We start from the raw sequence: 24,686 nt of genomic DNA, 5'->3' as shown, positions 1-24,686 counted from the left end.
GCGGGAAAACGGACTGCCGCCTCTCTGCTCTCCCAAGTCCGTACTTCCGGCGTCCCACCCCCATGCTCCCTCTCTATTGGTTCTTCCTTTGACCACGCCCCTCCGCGGAGAGTCTCCTCCCACGGTTTCCTTCACCTTTCACCTCCTCACCTTCTCGGGCTCTGGAAGGCCTCAGACCCCGCCCACCGGGGGAGGGGAGAGTGCTACTCCAAGACCGGCAATTAGTGGTGAGTATGATCTGTCTATCAGAGGAGAAGCGGTGGTGGATTGGCTGAGGGGAAGTAGTTGGGAGGGGGAAGGAAGCACAGAGTCTGCGCGAGTGTCCTGGTGGCCGAGAGGAGGGGCCAGCCGCCTCCGCGCATGCCCCGTGCGCGCGCAGACCCCGCGGCAGTGATGGCGGCTCGGTGCGTGAGGGTGGCGCGGCACAGCCTTCCGGCTTTGGCGTTGTCTCTCAGGTAAGGGGCGCCGGCTGCCCGGGCTGAGGAAGGGCGCGGTGTGCGTGCCGCCCCCGTCCGCTCCGACCCGAGTCCTGCCCGGCTCCGGCCCGGGCGCTGTGGGCGGCGGTTCCCCCACGCGGGGCGCGGACACCGCGGGGTTGCCCCGCGGCCTCGCTGCCCGTGCTGCCCGCGCGGCGGACCCGGGGAGGGTGGGACGGCGCCCCGCGCGAGCCCGAGGCCGCGCCGAGCCTCCCGCGAGCCGAGGCCGGCGCGAGGCGGCCGCGTGTGCGGGTCCCCGGGGCGCGGGGCGGCGGCGCGCTGGCTCCTTCCTCTCGGCCCGAGTCCTCGTCCACCTCCGCGTGCCCAGGAGCCTGAGGTCAGAAGGGCAGCGGTGCCTGCCCCACGGTGGGGACAGCGGCTTATTTATACAAGAGCGGTGACTCCGCGGCGGGGGTCACGAGGCAGTGCCCTCACCTTGGCTTTTCTTCTTTCGTGTTTTTTTTTAAACCGACGGTTTCTGCTTTTTCAAAGTCTAGCCTCATAAGTTAGTTTAGCGAGTGCTTAGCACCGTCTGCGTTGGAGGAGCTTCCCAGGACCAGGTTATCTGGTAGAAGACAGATTGGGTAGAAGCTGCGCAGAGCAGGAGCTGGGCTTTCCCCGCAGGAGCTGCTTGAGTGATGGGGAGACTGGGCCGGGCAGCGTGGACTACGGTAGCGCGCGGGATGCAGCGGCGATTCCAGCCCGATACGTGGTGTAGAACTGTGTGGGAACAAGCCCCCCTGGAAAGCCCGAGTGAAAAGGCCTCTTTGCTCGAGTAATTTGTGATTTTTGTATCTGGAATTAATTGCCAAGACGCGTGAATTTCTGCTCTGAGAACTGGGTTTGTGGCAAGAGGCTCAAGTTGGGGAGTTTAGAGAGCTGAATTGTATGCGTAGCTTTCGGGGTAACTGAGCCCCCGGAGCCTCCGTCTCCCTCCCTGCAAAGCAAAGCGAGACTCGCTCTGGCTGCTGCGGGAGCCTCTGGCGCTCCAGGAGGGGGTCGGCAGAAACAGCTTGTTCAGCCGTCTCCTTCTGACAGCGATCTGTTTCCAGTTGCTGTAAACATCCTTGTACATATGCTCTGTGTACTCCTAGCTTTCCTGTTCATTGAGGCAGTTCGTTTTAATCTGCGAAGAAATCGCATGTGGTTTATTTTCAGGTTGGACTGTGGCATAATTAAGAGTTCCACTGGACCTGGTGCAGAGATGTGTATCATTCCTTAATGGCTTTGCGGCCTTGAGTTTATCACTTAACCTTTTTCATGTGGGGATCAGATTGGGTAATACTTTAAGTCCCTTTCAGCATTAGTTTTAGAGCTCTTTGTATTTCCCCTGTACATACCATCCCCATGCTTTCCAACCTCCAGTCCTTCCCTCTTCCTGAAGTGCGTCTGTCTCATCCATTCCTGACTCTGTATGTGAACTCTTACTTATCCTTCAAAGCCTCGCTGCACAAACCCTTTCATTGCCTTCCATTTACCCAAAGCTAGAAATATTCTACTCTGAGCCTCCCAAAGTGCATGCTTCCTCTTTTATCACTTTCAGACCCCACATTACGGTTCTTTGTGTGTAGATATCTTTTTTGCATGCCCGAAGTACCGTGTGGGCAAGATCTCTGCCCCTCCAGCTTTGTAATCAGCATCAGCACTGGGCCTCACCTCCAGTAGTAGCTACTGCATTGCTGTGTGGTGGGCCTGGGTGACCATATCTCAGAAGGAGATGTTTAAAGTGGGAAGAAGAGGAGGTTAGTACCATAGCCTTGGTACACTGACATGTTAGTTTAGGCATTTGTTGCAGAAGACTTTATATCAACAAATAGCTTCTATACGTCATATGCCTTTATTGGATCTGAAATAAATCTTTTCTCCCCCATGGGTCAGTAGCACATAGTTTTAAATTCTGATTTCTTAAGTCATACATCTGACTTTAAGACGCAAAACAAACATCTTAATTTCTAGCATGTGGACTTGTCTTTAGGTCCTCTCCTCGGCTGCTGTGCACAGCTACAAAACAGAAGAACAATGGCCAGAACTTGGAAGAGGACATGGGTCAGAATGAACAGAAGACAGATCTGCCCTCTGCAGAGAAGACACTGATGGAAGAGAAGGTCAAGCTGGAAGAGCAGCTAAAGGAGACCATGGTAAGGTTGCGGGCTCTGGGGGGAGCGTGGTCGTTCAAACTCCAGGTGAGTCTTTTCCGAGGACGTCTGGCCAGCCTCCGTGACAACAGAGACGGAGCCCAGACAAATCCCATCGTTGTCCAAGGACTACGGCTGGGTCCTATAACAAGTTACTACCGGAGAAGGGATAGAACCCAAAGCCTGTGTGGCTCTGGTTGTCATGAGGGTCATCTCTGTGTGCTACCTAGGTTATACTGAATTGAGGCTTAAAATGGTCTTTACAGGTGAGGACTATTCAGTAGGGCCCTTTAAGCTGGTCTTAGGGAAGGACAAGGGTGGGGGGCAGAGGTACAGCCACGTGGCGCTCTCCTAGGGAGGTAGGAGTTCTGTGAACTGATTAGTGATATGGATTATGACGCCATGTGGAAAAGCATGAGTGGCACAAATCGAGCTCTGTGAGCATTTAAGAATGATAACATCAAATACTGTGTGCTGGGGCCGTTCTCACCCCTTTATTTATATTAATTCTCACAACAACCCTGTGAGTCAGCCGTTAATATCCCTGTTTACAGATGAGGAAACTGAGGTCCAGGACGGTTTGGTAAACTTGCCAAGGTCACCTGGCCACTGAGTGGCAGGGCGAGGGCCTGAGCCTGGGAGCCCTTGCTCTTAACCACGGCTCTGGAATCGCCTGAAGGCTGAACACGGTAACCTGGTGCACACGAAAAATAGAAATTCCAGGAGACGGATGAGATTACAGGAAAAGTTGGTGCAAAATGAGGAAGATACCAGAATTCAGATGATTAGTACACAATAAATGTTTCAACTGAATCATATCTGGGCAATGTTAACAATACCAGAGGTTCATTGATGGGGTTTTTCTTCTTCTGTGGCGTAGAGGCCAAAGCTGTCCACTCAGGTTCGTTGTTCTCCTAGACGTCTCTTCAGGGTGTGGGAACTGAGCGGGTCAGCCCCTAACCGGGCTTCTAGGATTCCCTTAAGTTGGAGATTCTGCTGAGGAATGAATGAATGGTCCTCCCTGGAGGAGAGCCATCGGAACCATGAGAAATGAGAAGCCTCTCCTTGTCCTTCCCCAGCTGCACACTGAGTGAGAATGCCCTTGGGGGCTATGTGAATACGCGACACCGGGCCATCTGTTCCCCACTTGCTGGAAACAGTGACACGGGTTAATGTGTTTGTGTTTATTAAGCAGCAGCTGTCTGTAACCCAAAATTTCAAACGTGATGATAGCTGTTGTTTGTGTTTTGACTTGGAGTTTGTTACATCAGATATGCTTTCTTATGAATTTGTTCCATATTTAATTCACGTGAATCAATCTTTCTTTCTCCCTTTCTTTTTTTTAAGGAAAAGTATAAGCGAGCTTTAGCAGATACGGAGAACTTGCGGCAGAGGAGCCAAAAATTGGTGGAGGAGGCGAAACTATATGGTAACTTTCAACGTTACATGACATTGACCGAGGGAAACACGGGGCAAGGGAAGGGGTATCAGAGTGCCAGGCAAAGGGGCCAGCCCCGTGAGGAGGTGGGGAGCCTGCTGCTTCACTCCCTCCAGTGTTGGAGATGGGTCAGCCGTTGTCTAGAAGGAGCAAAATTGCCCTTAGGACTCGCACTCGGAGTGGTGAGCGTGATTCCTTCAATGAGGAGCGTGTGCTTTGCTCTTCCACAGAGACCTCGGTAACTAGCAGGTCGGCTCTATGAGGTTCGGCTCCTTAGCTGGAGCAGCCCTAACACTGGTCTCACTTAGGACCTCCTCAGATTCTGTTTGCATTGTCACCTTTGTATTTTTCTGTTATCGTCCTTCCCGTTTTTACGGTTGAGATCAGTGAGGTTGAAATGACTTGCCATTCAGCACAAACCTGGTAATGGCGCTGGCACTGAGGCCCGTCTCCCAACCCCAGATGTGTTGTGTTGATTACCCAAAAGGCTACCATTTGAGTACCTATGGGGACGGAGCTTTCAGTCCCCCTGTTGTAGATGCAGAACCTCAGGTTCACAGCAAGACCTTGGGTGCTCACAGTGGAAACTTGATAAGATCCGAGTTCAACACAGAGAACAAATCTCTTTTTTTTTTTTTAATTTTATTGAAGTATAGTTGATGTACAATGTTGTGTTAATTTCTGTTGTACAGCAAAGTGATTCAGTTATACATGTATATATTCCCTTTTTTTTTTTTTTTTTTTGCGGTACGCAGGCCCCTCATTGTTGTGGCCTCTCCTGTTGCGGAGCACAGGCTCCGGACGCGCAGGCTCAGCGGCCATGGCTCACGGGCCCAGCCTCTCCGCGGCATGTGGGATCTTCCCGGACTGGGTCATGAACCCGTGTACCCTGCATCGGCAGGCGGACTCTCAACCACTGCGCCACCAGGGAAGCCCTATATTCCCTTTTTTATATTCTTTTTTTTATATATATATAGATTTTTTAATTTATTTTTGGCTGTGTTGGGTCCTCGTTTCTGTGCGAAGGCCTTCTCCAGTTGCGGCAAGCGGGGGCCACTCTTCACTGTGATGTGCGGGCCCCTCACTGTCGTGGCCTCTCTTGTTGCGGAGCACAGGCTCCAGACGCGCAGGCTTAGTAGTTGTGGCTCACGGGCCCAGTCGCTCCGCGGCATGTGGGATCTTCCCAGACCAGGGCTCGAACCTGTCCCCCGCATTGGCAGGCAGACTCTTCAACCACTGCGCCACCAGGGAAGCCCTCCCTTTTTTATATTCTTTTCCATTATGGTTTATCACAGGATATTGAATGTAATTCCCTGTGCTCTACAGTAGGATCTTGTTGTTTATCCATTCCATATATAATAGTTTGCATCTGCTCATCCCAAACTCCCACTCCATCCCTTCCCCACCCCCCTGCCTTGTCCACCACAAGTCTGTTCTCTGTGTCTGATTCTGTTTCTGTTTCATAGATAGGTTTATTTTTGCCATACTTTAGATTCCACATATAAGTGATATCATACGGTATTTGTCTTCCTCTTTCTGACTTACTTCACTTGGTATGATAATCTCCAGTTGCATCTGTGTTGCTGCAAATGGCATAATTTCATTCTTTTTTTTATGGCTGAGTCATATTCCATTGAATATACATATATACCACATCTTCTTTATCCATTCATCTGTCATTGAACATTTCCATGTTTCCATGTCTTGGCTATTGTAAGTAGTGCAGCTGTGAACATAGCAGTGCATGTATCTTTTTGAATTATGGTTTTGTCTGGATGTATGCCCAGGAGGGGGATTGCTGGGTCATATGGTAATTCTAGTTTTAGTTTTTTGAGGAACCTCCATACTGTTCTCCATAGTAGCTGTACCAATTTACATTCCCACCAACAGTATAGGAGGGTTCCCTTTTCTCCACACCCTCTCCAGCATTGGTTATTTGTAGACTTTTTAATGGTGGCCATTCTGACTGGTGTGAGGTGGTACCTCATTGGAGTTTTGATTTGCATTTCTCTAATAATTAGCGATGTTGAGCATCTTTTTGTGTGCTTATTGGCCATCTGTATATCTTCTTTGGAGAAATGTCTATTTTGGTCTTCTGCCCATTTTTTGATTGAGTTGTTTGGTTTTTTGTTATTGAGTTTTATGAGCTGTTTGTATATTTTGGAAATTAAGCCCTTGTAGGTTGCATCATTTGCAAGTATTTTCTCCCAGTCTGTATGTTGTCTTTTTGTTTTGTTTTTAGTTTCCTTTGCTGTGCTAAAGCTTGTAAGTTTGATAGGACCCATTTGTTTATTTTTGCTTTTATCTCTGTTGCCTTGGGAGACTGACATGAGAAAACATTGGTAGAATTTATGTCAGAAGATGTTTTGCCTTTGTTCTCTTGTAGGGGTTTTACAGTGTCTTGTCTTCTATTTAGGTCTTTATTTAAGCCATTTTGAGTTTATTTGTGTGTATGGTGAGAGGGTGTGTTCTAACTTCATTGATTGACCTGTGGCTGTCCAACTCTCCTAACACCACTTGCTAAACAGACTGTCTTTTCTCCATTGAATATTCTTGCCTCCTTTGTCAAAGATTAGTTGACTGTAGGTGTGTGGGTTTATTGCTGGGCTCTCTATTCTGTTCCATTGATCTATATGTTTGTCATTGAGCCAGTACCATGCTGTTTTGATTACTGTAGCTTTGTAGTATTGTCTGAAGTCTGGGAGGGTTATGCCTCCAGCTTTGTTCTTCTTCCTCAGGATTGCTTTGGCAGTTCTGAGTCTTGTGGTTCCATATAAATTTTAGGATTATTTGTTCTAGTTCTGTGGAAAATGTCATGGGTAATTTGATAGGGATCACATTAAATCTGTAGATTGCTTTGGATAGTATGGCCATTTTAACAATGTTAATTCTTCCAGTCCAAGAGCACGGGGTATCTTTCCATTTCTTAGAATCATCTTCAGTTTCCTTTACTAATGGTTTATAGTTCTCAGCATGTAAGTCTTTCACCACCTTGTCAGGTTTATTCCTAAGTATTATTTGATGGGATTTAAGACGTATTGTTGTTTTTACTTTCCTTTTCTGATATTTCATTGTTAGTGTAAAGAAATGTAACCAGTTTCTGTATGTTAATCTTGTATCCTGCTACCTTGCTGAATTCCTTTATCAGTTCTAGTAGTTTTTGTGTGGAGGGTTTTCAAAATATAGTATCATGTCATCTGAATATAATGACAATTCTACCTCTTCCCTACCATTTTGGATACCTTTTATTTCTTTTTCTTGTGTGATTCCTGTGGCTAGGACTTCCAGTACTATGTTGAATAGAAGTGGTGAGAGTGAGCATCCTTGTCTTGTTCCAGATTTTAGCAGGAAGGCTTTCAGCTTTTCACCATTGAGTATTATGTTGGCTGTGTGTTTGTCGTAAATAGCTTTAAATGTTGAGGTGTTTTCTCTGTACCTACTTTCATAAGAGTTTTTATCATGAATGGTTGTTGGATTTTATCAGATGCTTTTTCTGCATCTACTGAGATGATCATGTGGTTTTTGTCTTCTCTTTTGTTGATGTGCTGTATCGCATTGATTGATTTGCATATGTTGAACCATTCTTATGACCCTGGGGTGAATCCAACTTGGTCGTGGTATATGATCCTTTTTTCCGTGTTGTTGGATTCGGTTTGCTGACATTTTGTTGAGAATTTTTGCATCTGTATTCATCAAAGATACTGGCCTGTAATTTTCTTCCTTGGTGGTGTCTTTGTCTGGTTTTAGCGTCAGGGTGATGGTGGCTTCATAGTGTCCTTCCTCTTCAGTCTTTTGGAAGAGTTTGAGAATTGCTATAGGTTCTTTGTGTGTTTGGTAGAATTCGTCTGTGAAGCCATCTGGTCCTGGACTTTTGTTTGTAGTGAGTTTTTTATTTTATTTTATTTTATTTATTTTTGGCTGCATTGGGTCTTTGTTGCTGCGCACGGGCTTTCTCTAGTTGTGGCGAGTGGGGGCTACTCTTTGTTGCAGTGCGCGGGCTTCTCGTTGTGGTGGCTTCTCTTGTTGTGGAGCACGGGCTCTAGGCGTGTGGGCTCAGTAGTTGTGGCACGTGGGCTCAGTAGTTGTGGCGCATGGGCTTAGTTGCTCCTTGGCATGTGGGATCTTCCCAGACCAGGGCTCGAACCCGTGTCCTCTGTATTGGCAGGCGGATTCTTAACCACTGCGCCACCAGGGAAGGCCCAAGGCCTGTTTTTAGTGTGGATGCCTGCCACCTCTTTCCTCATCATATCCTGGCCATTATCCCCTTGATAGGAGGTGTGACTGGTGGTGTGGTGACCAGAGTCTGCAGTGGATTTGAGCGGGGCCTCCTCTCTGCTCTGTGGTTGTCACAGCCCTGTTGGGGGCAGGTCCTGCTCCCTAGTTGTTGGAATAGAGGCCCCCAGATCCGTTTCTGAGCTGCCTTGTGGGGCAGGCAGGATTGGAGCGCTCCTGCTGGAAGGGGAGCCACCCAGTATCCCTCCACCAGAGCCATCTACCAGGGAGTGTGCTCTGTGATGCCATCTGTCACCTGTTGTGCGGGCTCACAAAGTGCGCTGTTGTCAACTGCCCTCGGGCTCACAAAGTGCGCTGTTGTCAACTGCCCTCGGCCCCGCCTGCACCGTGGGAACGCAGGCAGTTGGCCCTGGGGTCCCTCAGGTGCTGTGTGCACAAAACCACCAGCACAGATCCACTGAGGTCAGGTACCAGGACCGGAGTAGTCGTGCGCCTGGACCTGCCGTGGGAGCCGCCCAGACCCTGGCCCTGCTTCTGTGCGTGCCCACAGAGCCCACAGCTGCGAAGGTCGGACCTGTCCCAGCCGCGGGAGCACCCTTTCCACTCGGACGTCCCGCACGCGCTGCTGAGTTGACAGAGTCGGCGGCAGTGGCGTGGATCACACAGCCGCGAGGAGGGGGCTCTGTTTTCAGTCTCACCTCCGCGTGTGGGCAGCCCCCTGGCACTGGTGCTCCCAGAGCTCATAAAGGCGGCACCCAGCAAGAGGCTGCCATGGCGGGCCCCACCCTTCCCTCGCGGGCCCCTTCACAGCGGCGCTTCACCTCTTCTAGGAACTCTTCGTTCCTGGATGCGGTCACCTCACCTCCTGTTGCTCCTCCTCTTCCGGGTCATGGCCTGCGCTGGCTGCGTGTCTGTCGCCCTCCACGTGTCTGGGTTCTTCAGGGCTCGGAGCAGGCCTCCCCCCTCCTCTCGCCGTCCCCCCTACTGACTTGCCCTCCCACGGGTCTGAATGGCATCCACGCACAGGTTCTCTTTCCAGTTCAGACATTTCTTCTGCGTTCTAGCCCTGTATGTCTTTACCTGGACGTCTCAGGGGTGTTTTAAACTGGATTCTCCCCTCTGCCTGTGCTTCCTGTCTTCCTCATTTGAGTAAATGATACTGTTGCCCGCCCAGGTGTCTAGGTCAGGCATGTGAACTGTCCTCTCCTCCCTCAAGCTCACTCCCCTCCCATCCGGTGAGTGGTGATGCTTGGACTCTGCTTCATCCACTTGTCTCTGCTGCCTCCGCTGTGGTCCAGGCCAGCTTCAGCTCTTGCATCCCTGCTCCACACCCTAGGCAGAGTGGCCACAGCAGACCTCTACCCATTCCACTGCACCATCTGGAACCTTCAGCTACTCTGGGTCTGCATCTTCCTGGTAGGCTGGCCGTCCTCAGTTCCTCCAACGTGTGGCTCCCTCCCGACTCTCCAGGCCTCAGTTCCCAGAACCCTCCTCTGCCTACCCTGCTGAACCACGTCCCTTAGGTTAATCTGTTCTCAGCACTCACGAGTGCGCCTTGTGTAAGTATCACTGTGATTGTACTTGCCACTTGTGTGACCATTTCTTGCGTGTCTCAGAGACCATACGGGAACTAGCACAGGGTTAATCCTTAATAGACGCTCCCATCTTTATCAGATAGGTGGAATTTTAATTTCATTTTAAAGCAGTGGGGTGAAAACCCTGTGTGAAAGAGTAAAGCCTAAAACGAGCGCTGCCTCCTTCGAGACGCACAGCCTTCAAGACCCGAGAAGACTTGAGTGGGCCGTGCTAGAGCCTCACGGTCGCTGCGCTGCCGGGGCCAGGGTGGGGCGGGCCGGGGGAGCTGAGCCGTGTGCGCCTCTCATCCGCCCTGACCTCCTTCGTTCAGCAGCTGAAGCATTGTCTTGGAACCACAAACGTTTGTATCTGTGCGAAGTTTTTTAACACGTTATTTCTTCTGTTAGATAACGGTTAAGGCTTGGGGTGTGTCCCGGTAACTTTTACCCCACGGTGCCAAATAATTGCTAACGTGTGTATTGAGTCCTTAAGTGTTCTAGGTGCTCTGAGTGTGTGTGGTTTTGTCCTCATAACCTCACTGTGTTAGGTACTGTTATCCCTGTTTTATAACCAAAGAAGCCGAGACCCAGAGACGTTAACCAGGTCACACGGGCAGTTCCGTGACAGCCAGGGATGTGGCCCAGGCCCCGTGCTCTTCAGCTGAGGCAGCCACCTGCGCCCCTTCGTGGCTCTGCCGTCTGCGGGGGTTGCACGTCCTCTTAGCCTGGAGCAGGACTGATGGTGGTTCTGCAGGTTTTCAGCTGCTGGTCTTTATACCTCATTGGCTTTTGTCTAAACCCCAGAAAAGTTTGTCTGTTTTTTAATCCAGCCATTGAAATTCTAGGGCAAACTAGTGATTTGAGATGGTGTCATTAAATAGACCGTGTGTGACGTAAACGGGGCTTACAGTGTTGAGTTGCCCATGCAGTTGGTACAGAATGCAAACGCTGTTCTTCTTTAACTTCGTGTAGGCATTCAGGGCTTCTGCAAGGACTTGCTGGAGGTGGCGGACATTCTGGAGAAGGCAACACAGTGCGTCCCAAAGGAGGAGATTAGAGACGATAACCCGCACCTGAAGAACCTCTACGAGGGGCTCGTGATGACTGAGGTCCAGATCCAGAAGGTGTTCAGGAAGCACGGCTTACTGCGGCTGAACCCCGCGGGGGCCAAGTTCGACCCCTACGAGCACGAGGCCTTGTTCCACACGCCGGTTGAGGGCAAGGAGCCGGGCACGGTGGCGCTCGTTACCAAAGTGGGGTACAAGCTGCACGGGCGCACCCTGAGACCCGCCCTGGTTGGGGTGGTGAAGGCGGCTTAGCGGCCCCCACGGGCTCCTGGGCTTTGTTACCATCACTCGCTGACTCAGGCCACTTCATCTTTCCTCAGCTGCGGGTGCGCGTGACCTTTTCCTAAACCTTGTTGCCAGGCTTTAGTGACCAGTGGCTGGACAGGAAGTAAGCCAGTTGCACAGTTGTGTTAATGAACATTCGGGAGTTACTAGTTCCACGTGCTCACAGGACAGGCCGGCGGGATGCTACCGGACCCTAGGGTATCAGGAAAAACACCGTGTCTGCTCAAACTCTGGTGACGTCAGAGTATTTCAAATGAATAAAAGGTCTTCAGGAGTCCTGCTGTTTGCTAGCTGGCTGCGCCGGCTGCACTGCGTCCTCTGCGTCTCACTGTAGCACGCGAGTTCCTGGACTGCTTAGCCACCACCCGTCACTCAGTGAAGGCAAGGCAAGAGTTTAAACATTTTTCTTGCTAAGAGAAATTGTACGACACCCTTGGTGAAGAACGCGTTTGCGTTCGTTTATGATCAGTTACTGTCTCGCTGCTAAGAGCGATCGTCTTCTGGCTTTGGGAGGTGTGAGACCAGCGGGCACACCCTAACGTCCTCACCTCCTTATTTTCCCAGTAACTGAATTTGACACACTCAAGTTACTTTCGTCCTGTTTTGTTCATCTCTTTATAGAAAGGTTTAAATCTATACCCAACTAGTTACTAATGACCAGAAGGTACTTTCCCCCTAGTAAGATGGACTTCCTTAGAAATCTGAGGGACTGTGTGCTTGGTTATGTTTTAAATGTTAAATTTAAAATTTTATTTCAGAGGATTGAAGCCCTGTTGTTTATTTTCCTACGCTCTGCTAGCTGTGTGCTTTGGTGGAGGAGATCCTTACTAAGCAGAGAAGTCTGGCTTAGCTTTCCGGGTCTTTGCTCAAATCCTGCAGCTGTGCGCCTGACACACGTAAACGTGTTGGCTTCTGTCCCGGAAGGGGACCGTGGACACTTGGAAGCAGCAGCAAGGACACACGACCAGCAAGCGCTGGCCCTGTGACTCGCCGCCGGGCTCTCCGTTCCTCGCTTGAGGGGAAAAGTTGAATGACTGAAGTATTCTTATAAACGAGGGGAAAAAAAGTAACCTTCCACTAGCTTTGCTTCTAAGAGGTACTTCTAGGATTAAAGGTCAATACTACGTAAGAAAGGTGGGTAGTCGATTTGAAAGGTGTAGGTGATATTCCCATAATTAAAATTCCAATTTATACCATTTCAAGAAATTCCCCCCCCCCTTTTATAAATTTATTTATTTTTGGATGCGTTGTGTCTTCGTTGCTGCGCACGGGCTTTCTCTAGTTGTGGCGAGCGGGGGCTGCTCTTCATTGTGGTGCGCGGCCTTCTCATTGCGGTGGCTTCTCCTGTTGCGGAGCTCAGGCTCTAGGCGCGCCAGCTTCAGTAGTTGTGGCGCATGGGCTCAGTAGTTGTGGCGCACGGGTTTAGTTGGTACACGGCACGTGGGATCTTCCCGGTCCCCTACATTGGCAGGCGGATTCTTAACCACTGCGCCACCAGGGAAGCCCGTCCCCCTTTTCTTTTAAGCTGCTTTAAATAACAACTTGGTCAAGAGCATAGCCCAGAACTAAAGGCAACAGTACAGCATATTGAGAAACAGCCGAGAGTTACGCCTGCTCTTTACACTGTGGCTGTGAGCACAGCCTTTCGCCTCCCTGGACTCATCTGTAAAATGAGGGTGAATAAAGAAGTAATTTTCAAACTAATTTCTTGGAACGTGTGCAGTCCCATCCCATCCCTTTTCACCTAGAGCTGCACCTGCAAAAAGGTGCTAAACCTAGAGATGGTCTCGCTTAAAGGTGATCAGCTATTTGTTTACTGTTTCACTCATCCACAATCACCGCTAACAGGAAGACATTTAATTTTGTACACACTGACACTGGCAATTAAAGACCCGTGGGCTGCACTCTCGTCGAGTTCCTGGGTTTGCGCAGTCGTGGCCTGGATTCGTAGCACGTGTAGGTGACAGAGGCAGCGCTGTCTACTCACCATCGGTTCTCCCGGCCTGGCTCCACGAGAGCTCTGGCTGTTCCGCTTCTTTCAGGGAAGGAGAGTGGCGTAAAGGGGTTTCTGCTTAAGTGCAATCTATTTTAACAACTCCCCACAGTCTGGAGGAAAGACTGGTGTGACACGGAAGTGCCGCACTAAGACGTCACGGGCTGTCCCCCATCCTGATTTTGAAGGCTGGCTCATACCATCTACGAGACTGAAAAGCTAAGGCTCCAGGGGCAGGCGGTAAAAAGCAAGCAGTGACACTATTTGGTTCTCAACCTGTTTAATATGTAAAAGGGAAATAAGAACAGTAGGCAGAGTTTCGGTTTTAATACATTCTCGGAATGTTGGCCACCCAGAGCATCATTCTGAATAGCTGATTATCTTTTGTGACTCAAAGAGTTTAAATTCTGAAAAGACCTAATTAACTCCATGGGATTATGGTGACTAATTTATCATGAGAATTAAATATAGAAATTTAAAGGCTCCGAGCTAACAGCAGGGTAAGGACTAATGTGACAGTAATAGCTGGAGTTGATGGGATAAGAGGCAACCAATCATAAAATTACATTTCCCTTGTAACGAAGCGTTAATACTCTAACATAAATTATACATTCATTATGGTGTTTGTTTCAAAACAGTCAAGCCTAGATAAATTCTTCATACCATCAAAGAGATACACATACTGAAAACCTGCCTAAACACAAAAGTTTTTCACTTGACAGCTCTCAGCCAGGGCCACGCACATTTACAGGGAGCTTTTGCTTCTCAAGCTTAATGAAAGTCTGGCAATCATTTTATATAAAAATAAGACTAAAGTTAAAACCTCATCAAACTAGGAATCTGATGTAGAAAATCAATGACATCAGAGTAGCTAAAGCCAGTAGTTCTCAAACTTCAGCCTGCATCCCGGTCACCTGGAAGGCCAGTAAGAACACAGCTCCACGGGCCCCACCCCTAGAGTTTCTGAGGACTGGGGCGGGGCCTGAGTACCTGAATTTCTAGCAGGTTCCCAGGGGGTGCTGATGCTGCCAGTCCAGGAACCCCAGGTGAGAACCACTGGCTGAACACCTGCGGGAACGTAGCACTGCCTCCGTCTCTGCTCAGTGGTGGATGGGACCCGCTCTCCGCCAGCCGTCGTCCTGCGGGGCACCGGGAGCAACAGCACGGCCCGCCACCGCGTGCTCACAGAGACGCCCTGGACTCCTCGCTAGGCCACAGGGAGCGCTTCTCTGCCAGCGTGCCGTGCAGTTTACAACTAAAGCCATATACAGTGTATCTGAAGGGCTTACTTAATGCTGAAAATTTCACCCCTAGAGGACAGAAGAACGTAAAAAGAAAGGAAAAGGCACCGTAATTAAGTCGTTCTTGGAAATGATGAGGTTTTCTTCCTTTTTCTTTCAAATGACTTCACTTTAATGTAACTTCAAGCCCAAACACTCCGGGAGGTAAACAGTCTTGGTAGCTATGAGGGAGGAGAGGCAGGACGCGCCCCAGGAGGAACTGACTGCTGGGCTCTGGCCACTCCACCAACTGTAAAGCAGGGCCTTGGACACAGGAGCCCTGAGCAGCGGGAAGACGAGGGACTCCTCAGGTTCCGGAAGGAAGGTACCGTCCAGGTCCACGAAAGAGCGCCCCTGGGAGCATCTCTAAACAGGGCCAGGCAGAAGCCACCTCTGAGTGCGGTTCAAGACGGTGACCCAGAGAAGCGGTGCCCAGGCCTCGCCCTCGCCAAGCTGAGCGCCTGACACCACCCCAAGTAAGATGCAGGGCCAGAGTCGCAGCGAAAGAGGTACCTGCAACCGGGGTGAAAACCCTGGGGGGAGCTAACGCCAGAACCCAGAGAACTCTCAACCGTGAACCTTCTAAAACGAGTTCTTCCAAGTAAAACGCATGCAAGTTCTCAGAGCAGCAAAAAGCAGCCCCAGCATTCTGGCAGTCCGTGCTGGGCCCGGTGCCCCCGAGACCCAAGGGAGCCTGCCAAGGGCCGCTGCTCCTCCCACGGTGACCCCCTCACCCCCGGGAACAAGCCGGGGCGGTCGGATTCGGGAGCTACGGACGCTCCATTTGGCCAACTTGTTCCACACCACATTCCTCCTCTCCAGTCCCTACGGACGCCCTGTCCTGTCCTCCCCCGGCCTCTCTTCCACCTGCCCTGCCCGGCCCCCATCTAAAGTGCCACGTGCCGGGCTGTGCCGGGGTGTCAGGTCACAGGGCAGAGCTGGCAGCCCGGCAGGGCAAGGCGTCCCTCTGCCCACAGCACAACAGTCACGTACCAAAGGGAAGAAACTCACAAAGGGAAATTACCCAATCTCGTAATTCTCCAAACTGAACACTTAAAGGCAAATCGTCATCTTAAAGTATTACTTTCAGGACTAAGGTAAAATAGATACTTGTCTCCCTCATGATCTGATCTAAGTGTTACTATTGCTTCTGAAGAGGACCATAAAAAGAATTTATATCCCCCAAAGAGAACTCAATTTGTTTAAAAAAGAGCAACGGGAAAAAAGCGTTTCCTCGCCCCTCCCCTACCCCCCCCACCCCCCGGGTCATTTTGGCTCACAAGCTTTTCAGCATCACTCCAGGTCTCACAGGGACTCGCCTTCAGGAAGCATCCCTGGAAATCCAACCACTCTCCGTGAGGAAGTTTAAAATCCTTTTCTTCAGGACCTTGTCCAGGTAGCTGGGCAGGCGGCTTTTGGAGGGGATGCCCTGCCGCTTCTGGAGGTGGTCCTTGATGATGATGGTCTTGACGGTCACGTAGCGAGCGGGGCTCAGGTTCACGGAGCTACAGAGCACCTTCTCGCGGTCCGACAGCAGCTCGAAGCCGGGCAGGTTCTCGATGGCGGCGAATTCGCTGTCCTTGCCGTCCTCCTTCCCCCGCTTGGAGCCGGCCGTGTTCTTGTTCTCCTTCCGCTTCTCCCGCTTGTGCCGGGCCGCCTCGTACTCGGCCGATTCCTCCATCTTGGTGATGCCGTTGCGCCGGTACCGCTGCAGCTCCCGGATCTTGGCGCGCAGCATCTTCTCCTTGTGCATGTTTTCAAAGAGGTCGTCGAACTCCTTGCAGGACATGAACTGGTAGAGCGGCCGCAGCTTCAGCCGCAGCTCCTTCTCCTCCTTGGTGACCTTGCGCTTGGCCGTCTTCTCCTTCTCCTTCTTGTCCTTGCCCAGGAAGGCGGGCACCAGGTTGTAGTCGCGCGCGATGTTCTTGCGCCGCTGCCGCTCCTTGAGCTTCCGCACGTACATGTCCACGTGCGCGCGCTTCAGCTCGATCTCCACGTCGTCGTCGTCGTAGTTGACCGAGAGCCCGCTGATGAGCGTCTCGGCGTCCTGGTCGTACTCGATCTCGTAGTCGTCCCGCAGTGGCATGTAGCCCAGCTGCTGCTGCTCGGCCACCGAGATGTCTAGGGGAGGCAAGGGGGTGGTGAGGCTGGGAGACAGGGGGCCTCCACTGGGGCAGGTGTGGTCTGTCACCCGATTGGGGATGGTGTCGGGGATGCAGGCTTTCCCCAGGTTTCCGTGGATGTACATGCTTACATAATGCTCCATCACTTCCTGGGGAGTCCGGGAAGCGCCAACGTGAGCAGCCATATCCTCCTACAAGGGCAAAGGTCAGAGGTCATTTCCAAAGTCAGAGTGTCAGACTCAGGGTTCGCGCGATTCCCTTAACGCTTTCACAAAGGTTCACCTGAACTACTTTCTATGGCATCATTATGGTCCCCCCGCACCGGAGACACTCCTCCTGCACGTTCTCTTGGGCTGGGCTGATCGCGTGGAAGTCAGCGCTAGAGGGAACTTCGAGGATTCTGCCCGCGAGAAAGTGAGGACCCAGAGAGGCACCAACGTGCACGGGGTCACAGTGCAAGCTGGCGGCAGAGTGGGGCTGGAACCCATGTCTGAGACCCCGACTCTCCTCCGGGCTCCCTAAGAGGGCGAGCAGAGGCCCCTGGCACGGGCCGATCTGCCCGCCGCGCGCCCCGCACTCGGGGCGGCTGTCGGGCTGAGGGGCTCACAGGACGCGGGCGCACAGCCAGAGCTCTGGGGCGCCCGCCTCATCCCACACCGGACAACAGACGCACCCGGGTCTCCAGCGCGCTGCCCGCCTCCCAACAGAAACGGCCGAGGCCCGGTCTTTGACACCCCGGCCCCGAGGGTCCGCCTGTCCCTTTCCTAGGGGGCGGTCGGGTTGAGTGGGAAAGAGCCTTTCAAAGGAGAAGGCGAGCCATCACTTCTGACAGCCCCCGTGGTCTGGCAGCTGGAAACGCCCAGGCTGCAAGCAGGCGTTCATTCCTACAGAAGGTAACTGCCCGCGAACACAGGGTTATTAATGGGAGGAAATCGTACAACTCCCTCAATCTTTTCCTTCTGCCAAGAGGCCTCTTCCTCAAAGTCAACCGCTAAAGCCACTTCAGAAAGTAACTGCCCAGAATGCGCACTCATTCACCGGCAGCCACTCAGCACCCCGCCGGCCTCGCTCACCCCGCGCTCTGCCCTCCCGGCTCTGGCAGCCGCCGGGGCGTCGCACAGGCTGCCTTCCGCCCCAGAAACTCGCGCCCCCGCCCCCCGAGATCGGGATGCTCCCTGCACCCCGAAAGGCCAAACTGGAACCCAAGAAAACAGCCGGCCCCCTCGGGCTGACGCTGCTGACAAACTGGGCACGGAGGGGAGGGGAGGGGAGGGAAGCATTAGGAAGGATCCCTGGTACAGTGACCAGACCCAGCGGCCCTCCCGGAGGTGCCGCGCAGAGGGCGGGGCTGAAAGGCACCGGAACAAAGAAGGCTGGACCAGGACCTAACTGCAAGGCCTCTTTCTGAGCACCATGCAGGGAAAAGGGAGGACCAGAGCTAAAGCTAGACCCTGTCCCATGGAGAAACTACATGCTTGCTTCTTTAAAAATCACTCTTAGCGGGTTTCTTCCCTGGTGGAACAGTGGTTGGGAATCCGCCTGCCAGTGCAGCGGACATGGGTTCGAGCCCTAGTCCGGGAAGATCCCACATGCCGCGGAGCAACTAAGCCCGTGCGCCACAACTACTGAGCCTGCGCTCTAGAGCCCGCGAGCCCCAACTACTGAGCCCGCGAGCCACGGCTACAGAGCCTGCGCTCTAGAGCCCGTGCTCCGCAACAAGAGAAGCCACTGCAATGAGAAGCCTGCACACGGCAACAAAGAGTAGCCCCCGCTTGCCGCAACTAGAGAAAGCCCGTGCGCAGCAACGAAGACCCAACACAGCCAAAAATAAATAAAATAAAATAAATTTATTAAAAAAAAAAGACACTCAAAAAAATCACTCACTCTTAGCATCAACTCTGTCATTATCCTTCCCCAGGAAGCATTTCGTCCAAAAAACAACAAAACAAAAGCAAGTCACAACCATTCCCAACAGCTACTGTCACTGACGCAGGCTGGCCCCGCCCTCCTCGGAGCCTTGAGTCCCACAGTAAAGGAGCAAGAGCCCCCCTCAGCGGCCGGCGAGGCTCTCGTGGACGGTAACGGTCTTCCTCCACCCCACCCTGGGGCCCGGGAGCCCCTGGGACACGCTGGGAAGACATTGTCCCTGACCCACGCCCTTTCGGGAGCATGTCACCCTGGTGAGCGTGTCGGGAGCAGGACTGCCCGCCTGCGCCTGGTCTGAGCTGCCAGCTCGGGGAGCCGTGCCCCTCAGCCTCTCCCCCTCACCGCAGCTTCCACCCAGGCTGCGTGCGTAGGAACTTGGGCCCCAGATCTGGGCCCCGTCCCTGGTGCGGTGCAGACCTGCTGTGAGAGCTCTGCCCTCCAGCAAGTCCGCTGTCCACCCTGAACCCCAGCGACCTGCCTCCCAGAAAGCATCAGATGCTCAGAGCACCACACTGAGGGTAAAATTTAAACCCTGAAAGAACAGAAGGATTCTCGGCAGTAAAGCTGCATCTGACCAAACCAAGGTATTTTTATTGATCTGAGGTTCTCTCCATCAATCCCGACACTCTGGGAACAGAGAGCAGAGGCTGTGGAGGCAGTAAGGAAGCCTGGGGGCCGCAGGCCAGGGATGCACGGCGCGTCCTCCCAGCGAGGGCTCCCGGGGCCTCACCCGCGTTCGCTCCCACATGGGGCAGCTGAAAACGCACGCAGCAGAAGGGTGTGTTCACGCTGCTGCCCTCGTGCCCTCGTGCCAAAACGGCTGGGACACAGAAAGCTCTCCGCCTGTGGTGCATCAGACACCTTCTAAGGACACACGACTCCAGCCCCGTCCCCCAGGGCATCGGGTGGGGTTGGCAGTGGGCCACTTCACTGCACACCTTCTCACGACTTAGCGTTTTCAAGTTATGAACGTACTGCCCATTTTTAAAACTAAGGAAAAGTCCCAAGCAGAGGGAAGCATCAGGAAAGGGGACCCTGATCGGCTCTGTTCACCACTGTGAGGCCAGGGCCCGGCAGCCAACCCCAAACTACAGACGCCCCACAAGCACCGGGCCAGCACTCCCCACAGGCGTCCCGGGCCCAGAGACACGGAAGGAAGTGTGCAGACCCAGAGAGGACGAGACGTGGCAGCTACCTCAACGCGGGTGCTGGTGGGACCCTGGGCCTGTCTGTGCGTGGGCTAATGGCTCTGGGCCAATGCTGGCTTCCTGCACGGGGCAGATGCAAGATGCTCACACTTCGCAAGGGATTCTGTGTGCTGGGTTTTCACTTCTTTTGAGTAAAACTACAAGTATTTTTTAAGTTAAATTCTGCCTCAATTCTCTGTTTACACAGGTCTAAGATTTTCATCCAAAATGTGTAAAGGAAAAACATACAGAGCCCTTAAAAGACACAGCTCTTGGGCTCCCCTGGTGGCGCAGTGGTTGAGGGTCCGCCTGCCGATGCAGGGGACTCGGGTTCGTGCCCCGGTCCGGGAGGATCCCACGTGCCGCGGGGTGGCTGGACCCGTGAGCCGTGGCCGCTGCGCCTGCGCGTCCGGAGCCTGTGCTCTGCAACGGGAGGGGCCGCAGCAGTGAGAGGCCCGCGTACCGCCAAAAAAAAAAAAAAAAGACACGGCTCTTGTGTTCCAGGGGGCGACACCCCAACGCTTCCATGGCTGCACGCCTCGCTCTGCAAATCTGCAGACACTCCCGCGCTGCGTGGAGGCCAGGCAGTTTCCGGCCTTGCCAGGCAAGAGGGCCACACAGTTGCGGGCCCTGCGCTGACACCTCTGTTATCCAGCTCCTCTTCAGGTAAAAAAGGGGGTCTCTGGCTCCAGACGGACCCGGGTGAGGGGTTATTTATGAAGCCACAGATCAGTGGGGCGCTGTGGGGCTAGCGCCCTGTCACCAGGAGCCCAGGAACCCCCACCAGCAATCAGGCCAGCCACTGCCAGGAGACACTGGCCGCCAGCTGCTGCTGAAGAGAATCGCCCCCCAGGGGCCACCACGTGGGCTTAACGAGCACTGAGAGAGGCCCGGGAAAGCGCGCAAGATCCTGGTTTCCAAGGACCCTCAAGCAGGGAGGGTCATAATGGAACAGTCTAAGTGACAGCGATGACCCAGCTCTGATTCTAAAAGGAGTCCGCAGAAGGCAGACAGGTTCAGGGAAGCGAAACCATAGAAAGATGATGGTTAAAAACAGCAACGGCACTCCTGCCACAGGCCCAGCACCCTGCTCGTCACCCCCTTCAAGCTTCACGTGTCAGTGGTCACACAAGGCCAGCCCACACACGTGAGAGAAGTGTCCCATCACCAAGTGACAGCGTCCCATGTGACAGCAGGGGGGTGAATGGGAGGGAAGTTCTTTCCCTCACACGTTCAAGGTCAAAGTTGTTGCTTAATCCGGATGGATGGATAGACGGATAGATAGATGGACAGAAGATGGATGGATGGAAGGACAGATGAACAGAAGCATGGATGGACAGACAGACGGCTGGGCAGGCAGGAGCAACAAAAGTGAGTTTGGGGGAAAGAGATTTGAAGAGAAAGTTCACTTCAAGTACAACTAGAACTAAACAAGGAACACAACTGTATCCTGCGGTTGGTTCCGCTCCCACCGCAGCACGCAGTAACACACCGCAAGTAGCCCGAAGTCTAACGCTAAACGCTTAGAAAAAAAGAGACTCCCATCTTTGCAAAAAGGTAAGGAGAGTTAGGGATGCTGCTTCCTTAAGTCCTCCGAAAAATAAAGGAAAACGTGTCTCTCAGACACTGAACTGGGCCCGTGAAGTCTACTTTCCAAGGTCACTAGACCCAGGCCAGGATGCGGCCTCTCCAGGAGAGGAAGGAGGCCCCAGTGGGCAACAGCTCCACCGGGCTCTCTGGCTGCTCTGCACGCCCTCCGGCCTTTCCAGGCGCACGCATGTCAGCCTCCAGCACCTGAGCAGGGAAAGGGAGAAAGAACCGTCTAGAGAGCCGCCAGCACTGCGGGCCGGCCCGCTCCCGCCAGTGGCGCCGCCTCGGGGTCTCTGCCCTCCGTGCTGGCCGCTCTCACCCGAGGCAGCCTCGGCCCCTCCTGACCTGAAGGTCTGCTCGCCGGGCTGCCGTGCCGACATCCTCCAGACAAGTGCCGACCATCCTCCACGTGCGCAGGCTGGGGCCAGGCCTCGCGACCCACTCCTGGCTCCACCCCTTCACTGCTCAGCAACTCAGACGAGTCACCTCTCTGTGCCTCAGTCTCCCTGTCTGAATTACGGAGGTAATGCTACCACCTCCTTCACGGCACAGAAGAGGGAGTTAATGAGGTGATGCACGCACAGTGCTTGGCCCAGTGCCGGGCACAGTGTGCCCCCAGGGATGTTGGCTATTGTTACTACTACGAAGCTGTCAGCGTCACTTCCACAACCTGTGTTTATTCTCAAGACCCAGATCATCTCCTCCAGGGAGGCTTTGACGATCCCCAGAACTAGGGTCAGATTCTGGCTCAATTACTCACTAGCGTGGGGTCCTTATCCTCTCAACTGCTGCTGCTTGATCTGTAATTCCTCCTCTTAAAGGGTTTGGTCAGGATAAAACAAAAATCATCATGAATAGCGTACGACCCTTTACATCTGTCACCTCGTTTCATCCTCCTAGCAGTTCCCACGAGGTACCATGACTTTTACGGACTGGGAGAATAACCCTAGGTGAAGCTACCCCCAGGGCACCGGCCAGCACTCGCCCACCCGGTGGCGCAGGGCACAGCAAGAGCAGGCCGTGCAGTCAACTGCTTTCTGAGACGTTCAAAAGGCAGCGCAAGGCCCCGCCGCCGGGCTCCAGCTCTCCCTTCCAGACGGACCACATCACAGAAGTGCGGCCGCGGCTCCCTCTCTCCCCTCCGGGATGTGTGAGGGCACTGCATGACCTACTTCTTCCCGGGCAGAGAATTCAGTCCAATCTCTGTGCACAAACCAGTGCCTTTAACAGACGACTACCTTTAGCGTCACAGAGCATCCTTCCTGTGCAGGCTGGCGGTTCTGCTCTAGAGCGTCCTAGAGAGCGCACATCCTTTCTCGGCGGCAGCGTCTGCCTTTGCGCCGGAGGCTCAGGGGCCAGGCCCGGGGCGGACGTGCGCTGCATCTCCCCAGAGAGGCCCCGCTCCAGCTTCCTTTCTCTTTAAGGGAAGAAGCCTCAAGGGGACAGAAGCAACCCGGCAGTCCCGGGGGCTGGCTTCGGACCCGGACCCGGACCTGCAGCCCCGCCTGGACCTCTGCGCCCCCGCGTGCATGTGTGCCCTTCTCCTCGGACCGGCTGCGAGGACCCCGGGCCAGGCCAGCCCCCTGCGCACTCACACAGGGCCCTGGACGCGGCCATTGCCTCCTCCAGCCCCGGCCGGTCACCTTTCACACTGAAGAGAACAGCCCGCCTGCCTCTGGGGGCTGGAAGGACGCCCTGGGCCACCCATCCCGCATCGTAGGCCCCAGACCTTCCCCTGCCTTCCAGCCCGACCCCTCCTCCGGGATGCGCTGCTGTCCAGGTCAGGGCCGCCTCCGACCGCAGAGGTCGGTGACTAACACGGGTCTCTCGTCTGTGCTTCCAGGTCATCAGCCATTCCAGGGGCCCTGTTTCCCGAGGCCACTAATCCTGTCTGCTAGGTTTTTTAGCTGGAAAGTTCTGTAAGCCTCCCCCCAGTTCCAGGTTCCCTGTCTGCCTCCCTAAACTCACTCAGGATTCACCAGCTCACACAGGGGACTGGCCCTCAAGGGGACTAAAGCCTCTCGGGTCAAATCAGGCCACCTGTGAAATAGCCTGATAAAGCTGTGTGCCCCACTGCAAAAACAGAGCACGGCAGGTCCTCAAAAAGACTACACAGATCCAGCAATTCCATCTCCTGGTATCTACCCAAAATAAGGACTCCAAAAGATAACTGCACACCTACATTCACTGCAGCATCATTCCCAACAGCCAAAAGTGGAGGCAACCCAAGTGCCCATCGAGGAAGACTGGATAAGCAAAAGGTGGTCGGTCCACATAATGGAGTATTATTCAGCCTTAAGGAGGAAGGACGTCCTGACACCTGCTACAACCCTGACGAACCTGGGGAACATTATCCTAAGTGAAACAAGCCAGTCACAAAAGCACAAACATTATTACGTGAACCCACTTACGTGAGGTCCCCAGAACAGGCAAACCCACAGGGACACAAAGTAGAATAGCAACTACGAGGGGCTGGGGGAGGTGGAGACGGGGGACGGAGTTTCTGTCTGTGAAGATGTTCTGGGGACGATGGTGGTGATGGCTGCCCAACGTGGATGTACTAATGCCGCCGAACTGGACACTTACAACTGGTTAAAATGGCAACGTTTATATTATGTATGTTTCACCACAATAAAAATATATACTTTTTTTAAAATAATAGAAGTTTTAGAAGTCACAGGCCGTGCTCCACATCAGTGGTGTTTAAGGAGGGCCCCTGGGCCAGCGGCAGCTTCACCGGTGAAGTGGTGAGAAATGCAGATTCTCACACCAAGACTCAGACCTGTGACTTCAGAACCCGGAGGGGGAGGGGGGCAGGACCCGCGTTTAACAAGCCGACCAGGCGCTCTCAGTCACACTGCTCTGCATAACCGTGCCCATCCTGGCTGGTTTCTCCATCCAGGCTCTTCCCCCCGCCGCCTCCTCGCCATCCGCAATGGCGACTGAGAACCCCGCCGTCGGGAGGCTCACGGGATGGACTTGCCCGCTCCCACCAACACAGAAGGGACTTGCGCCTGGTTGAGAAGGTGACAGTTCTCATGGTCCCCAAACGAGGCTCTGCTGACCCACTGCATTAGGACTCCCAGAGAACGTCTGTAAACACCTATTTCCAGACCTCACCCAGGGGCTACTCTGTGCACCTAGCACAGGGGCTGACATAAAACGGGCCCCAGGGCTTTCCTGGTGGCGCACTGGTTGAGAGTCCGCCTGCCGATGCAGGGGACGCGGGTTCGTGCCCCGGTCCGGGAAGATCCCACATGCCGCAGAGCGGCTGGGCCGTGAGCCATGGCCGCTGAGCCTGCGCGTCCGGAGCCTGTGCTCCGCAACGGGAGGGGCCACAACAGTGAGAGGCCTGCGTACCGCAAAAAAAAAAAAAAAA

At 53.4% G+C, this 24,686-nt stretch overlaps 2 protein-coding genes and 1 long non-coding RNA gene across 3 annotated transcripts in view; 2 read left to right on the top strand and 1 right to left on the bottom strand.

Moving 5' to 3' along the window:
* The first annotated feature begins 349 nt into the window (after positions 1-349).
* Positions 350-12,407, top strand: GRPEL1 (GrpE like 1, mitochondrial). The gene is made up of 4 exons (XM_027103774.1): positions 350-455; positions 2,452-2,614; positions 3,959-4,040; positions 10,829-12,407. The coding sequence occupies exons 1-4, from the start codon at positions 361-363 to the stop codon at positions 11,173-11,175; spliced, it is 687 nt and encodes a 228-aa protein (XP_026959575.1). The 5' UTR covers positions 350-360; the 3' UTR covers positions 11,176-12,407.
* Positions 8,153-10,391, top strand: LOC113619140 (uncharacterized). Its single transcript, XR_003432304.1, has 2 exons — positions 8,153-8,597; positions 8,633-10,391. It is a non-coding gene; the product is annotated as an uncharacterized LOC113619140 (long non-coding RNA).
* A 1,057-nt stretch (positions 12,408-13,464) lies between the features above and the next one.
* TADA2B (transcriptional adaptor 2B) overlaps positions 13,465-24,686 on the bottom strand; it is a 15,338-nt gene continuing 4,116 nt past the window's right edge. Inside the window, exon 2 of the mRNA XM_027103773.1 lies at positions 13,465-16,795. Within this exon, the coding sequence (XP_026959574.1) occupies positions 15,803-16,795 (993 nt within the window). The 3' untranslated portion in view covers positions 13,465-15,802. The remainder of the gene's footprint in view (positions 16,796-24,686) is intronic.

Source organism: Aethalodelphis obliquidens, unplaced genomic scaffold (assembly GCF_003676395.1).
Source record: "Aethalodelphis obliquidens isolate GAN/ISIS:26980383/991018 unplaced genomic scaffold, ASM367639v1 scaffold6, whole genome shotgun sequence".
Taxonomy (NCBI): domain Eukaryota; kingdom Metazoa; phylum Chordata; class Mammalia; order Artiodactyla; family Delphinidae; genus Aethalodelphis; species Aethalodelphis obliquidens.
This window is presented reverse-complemented; position numbering and strand designations above follow the sequence as displayed.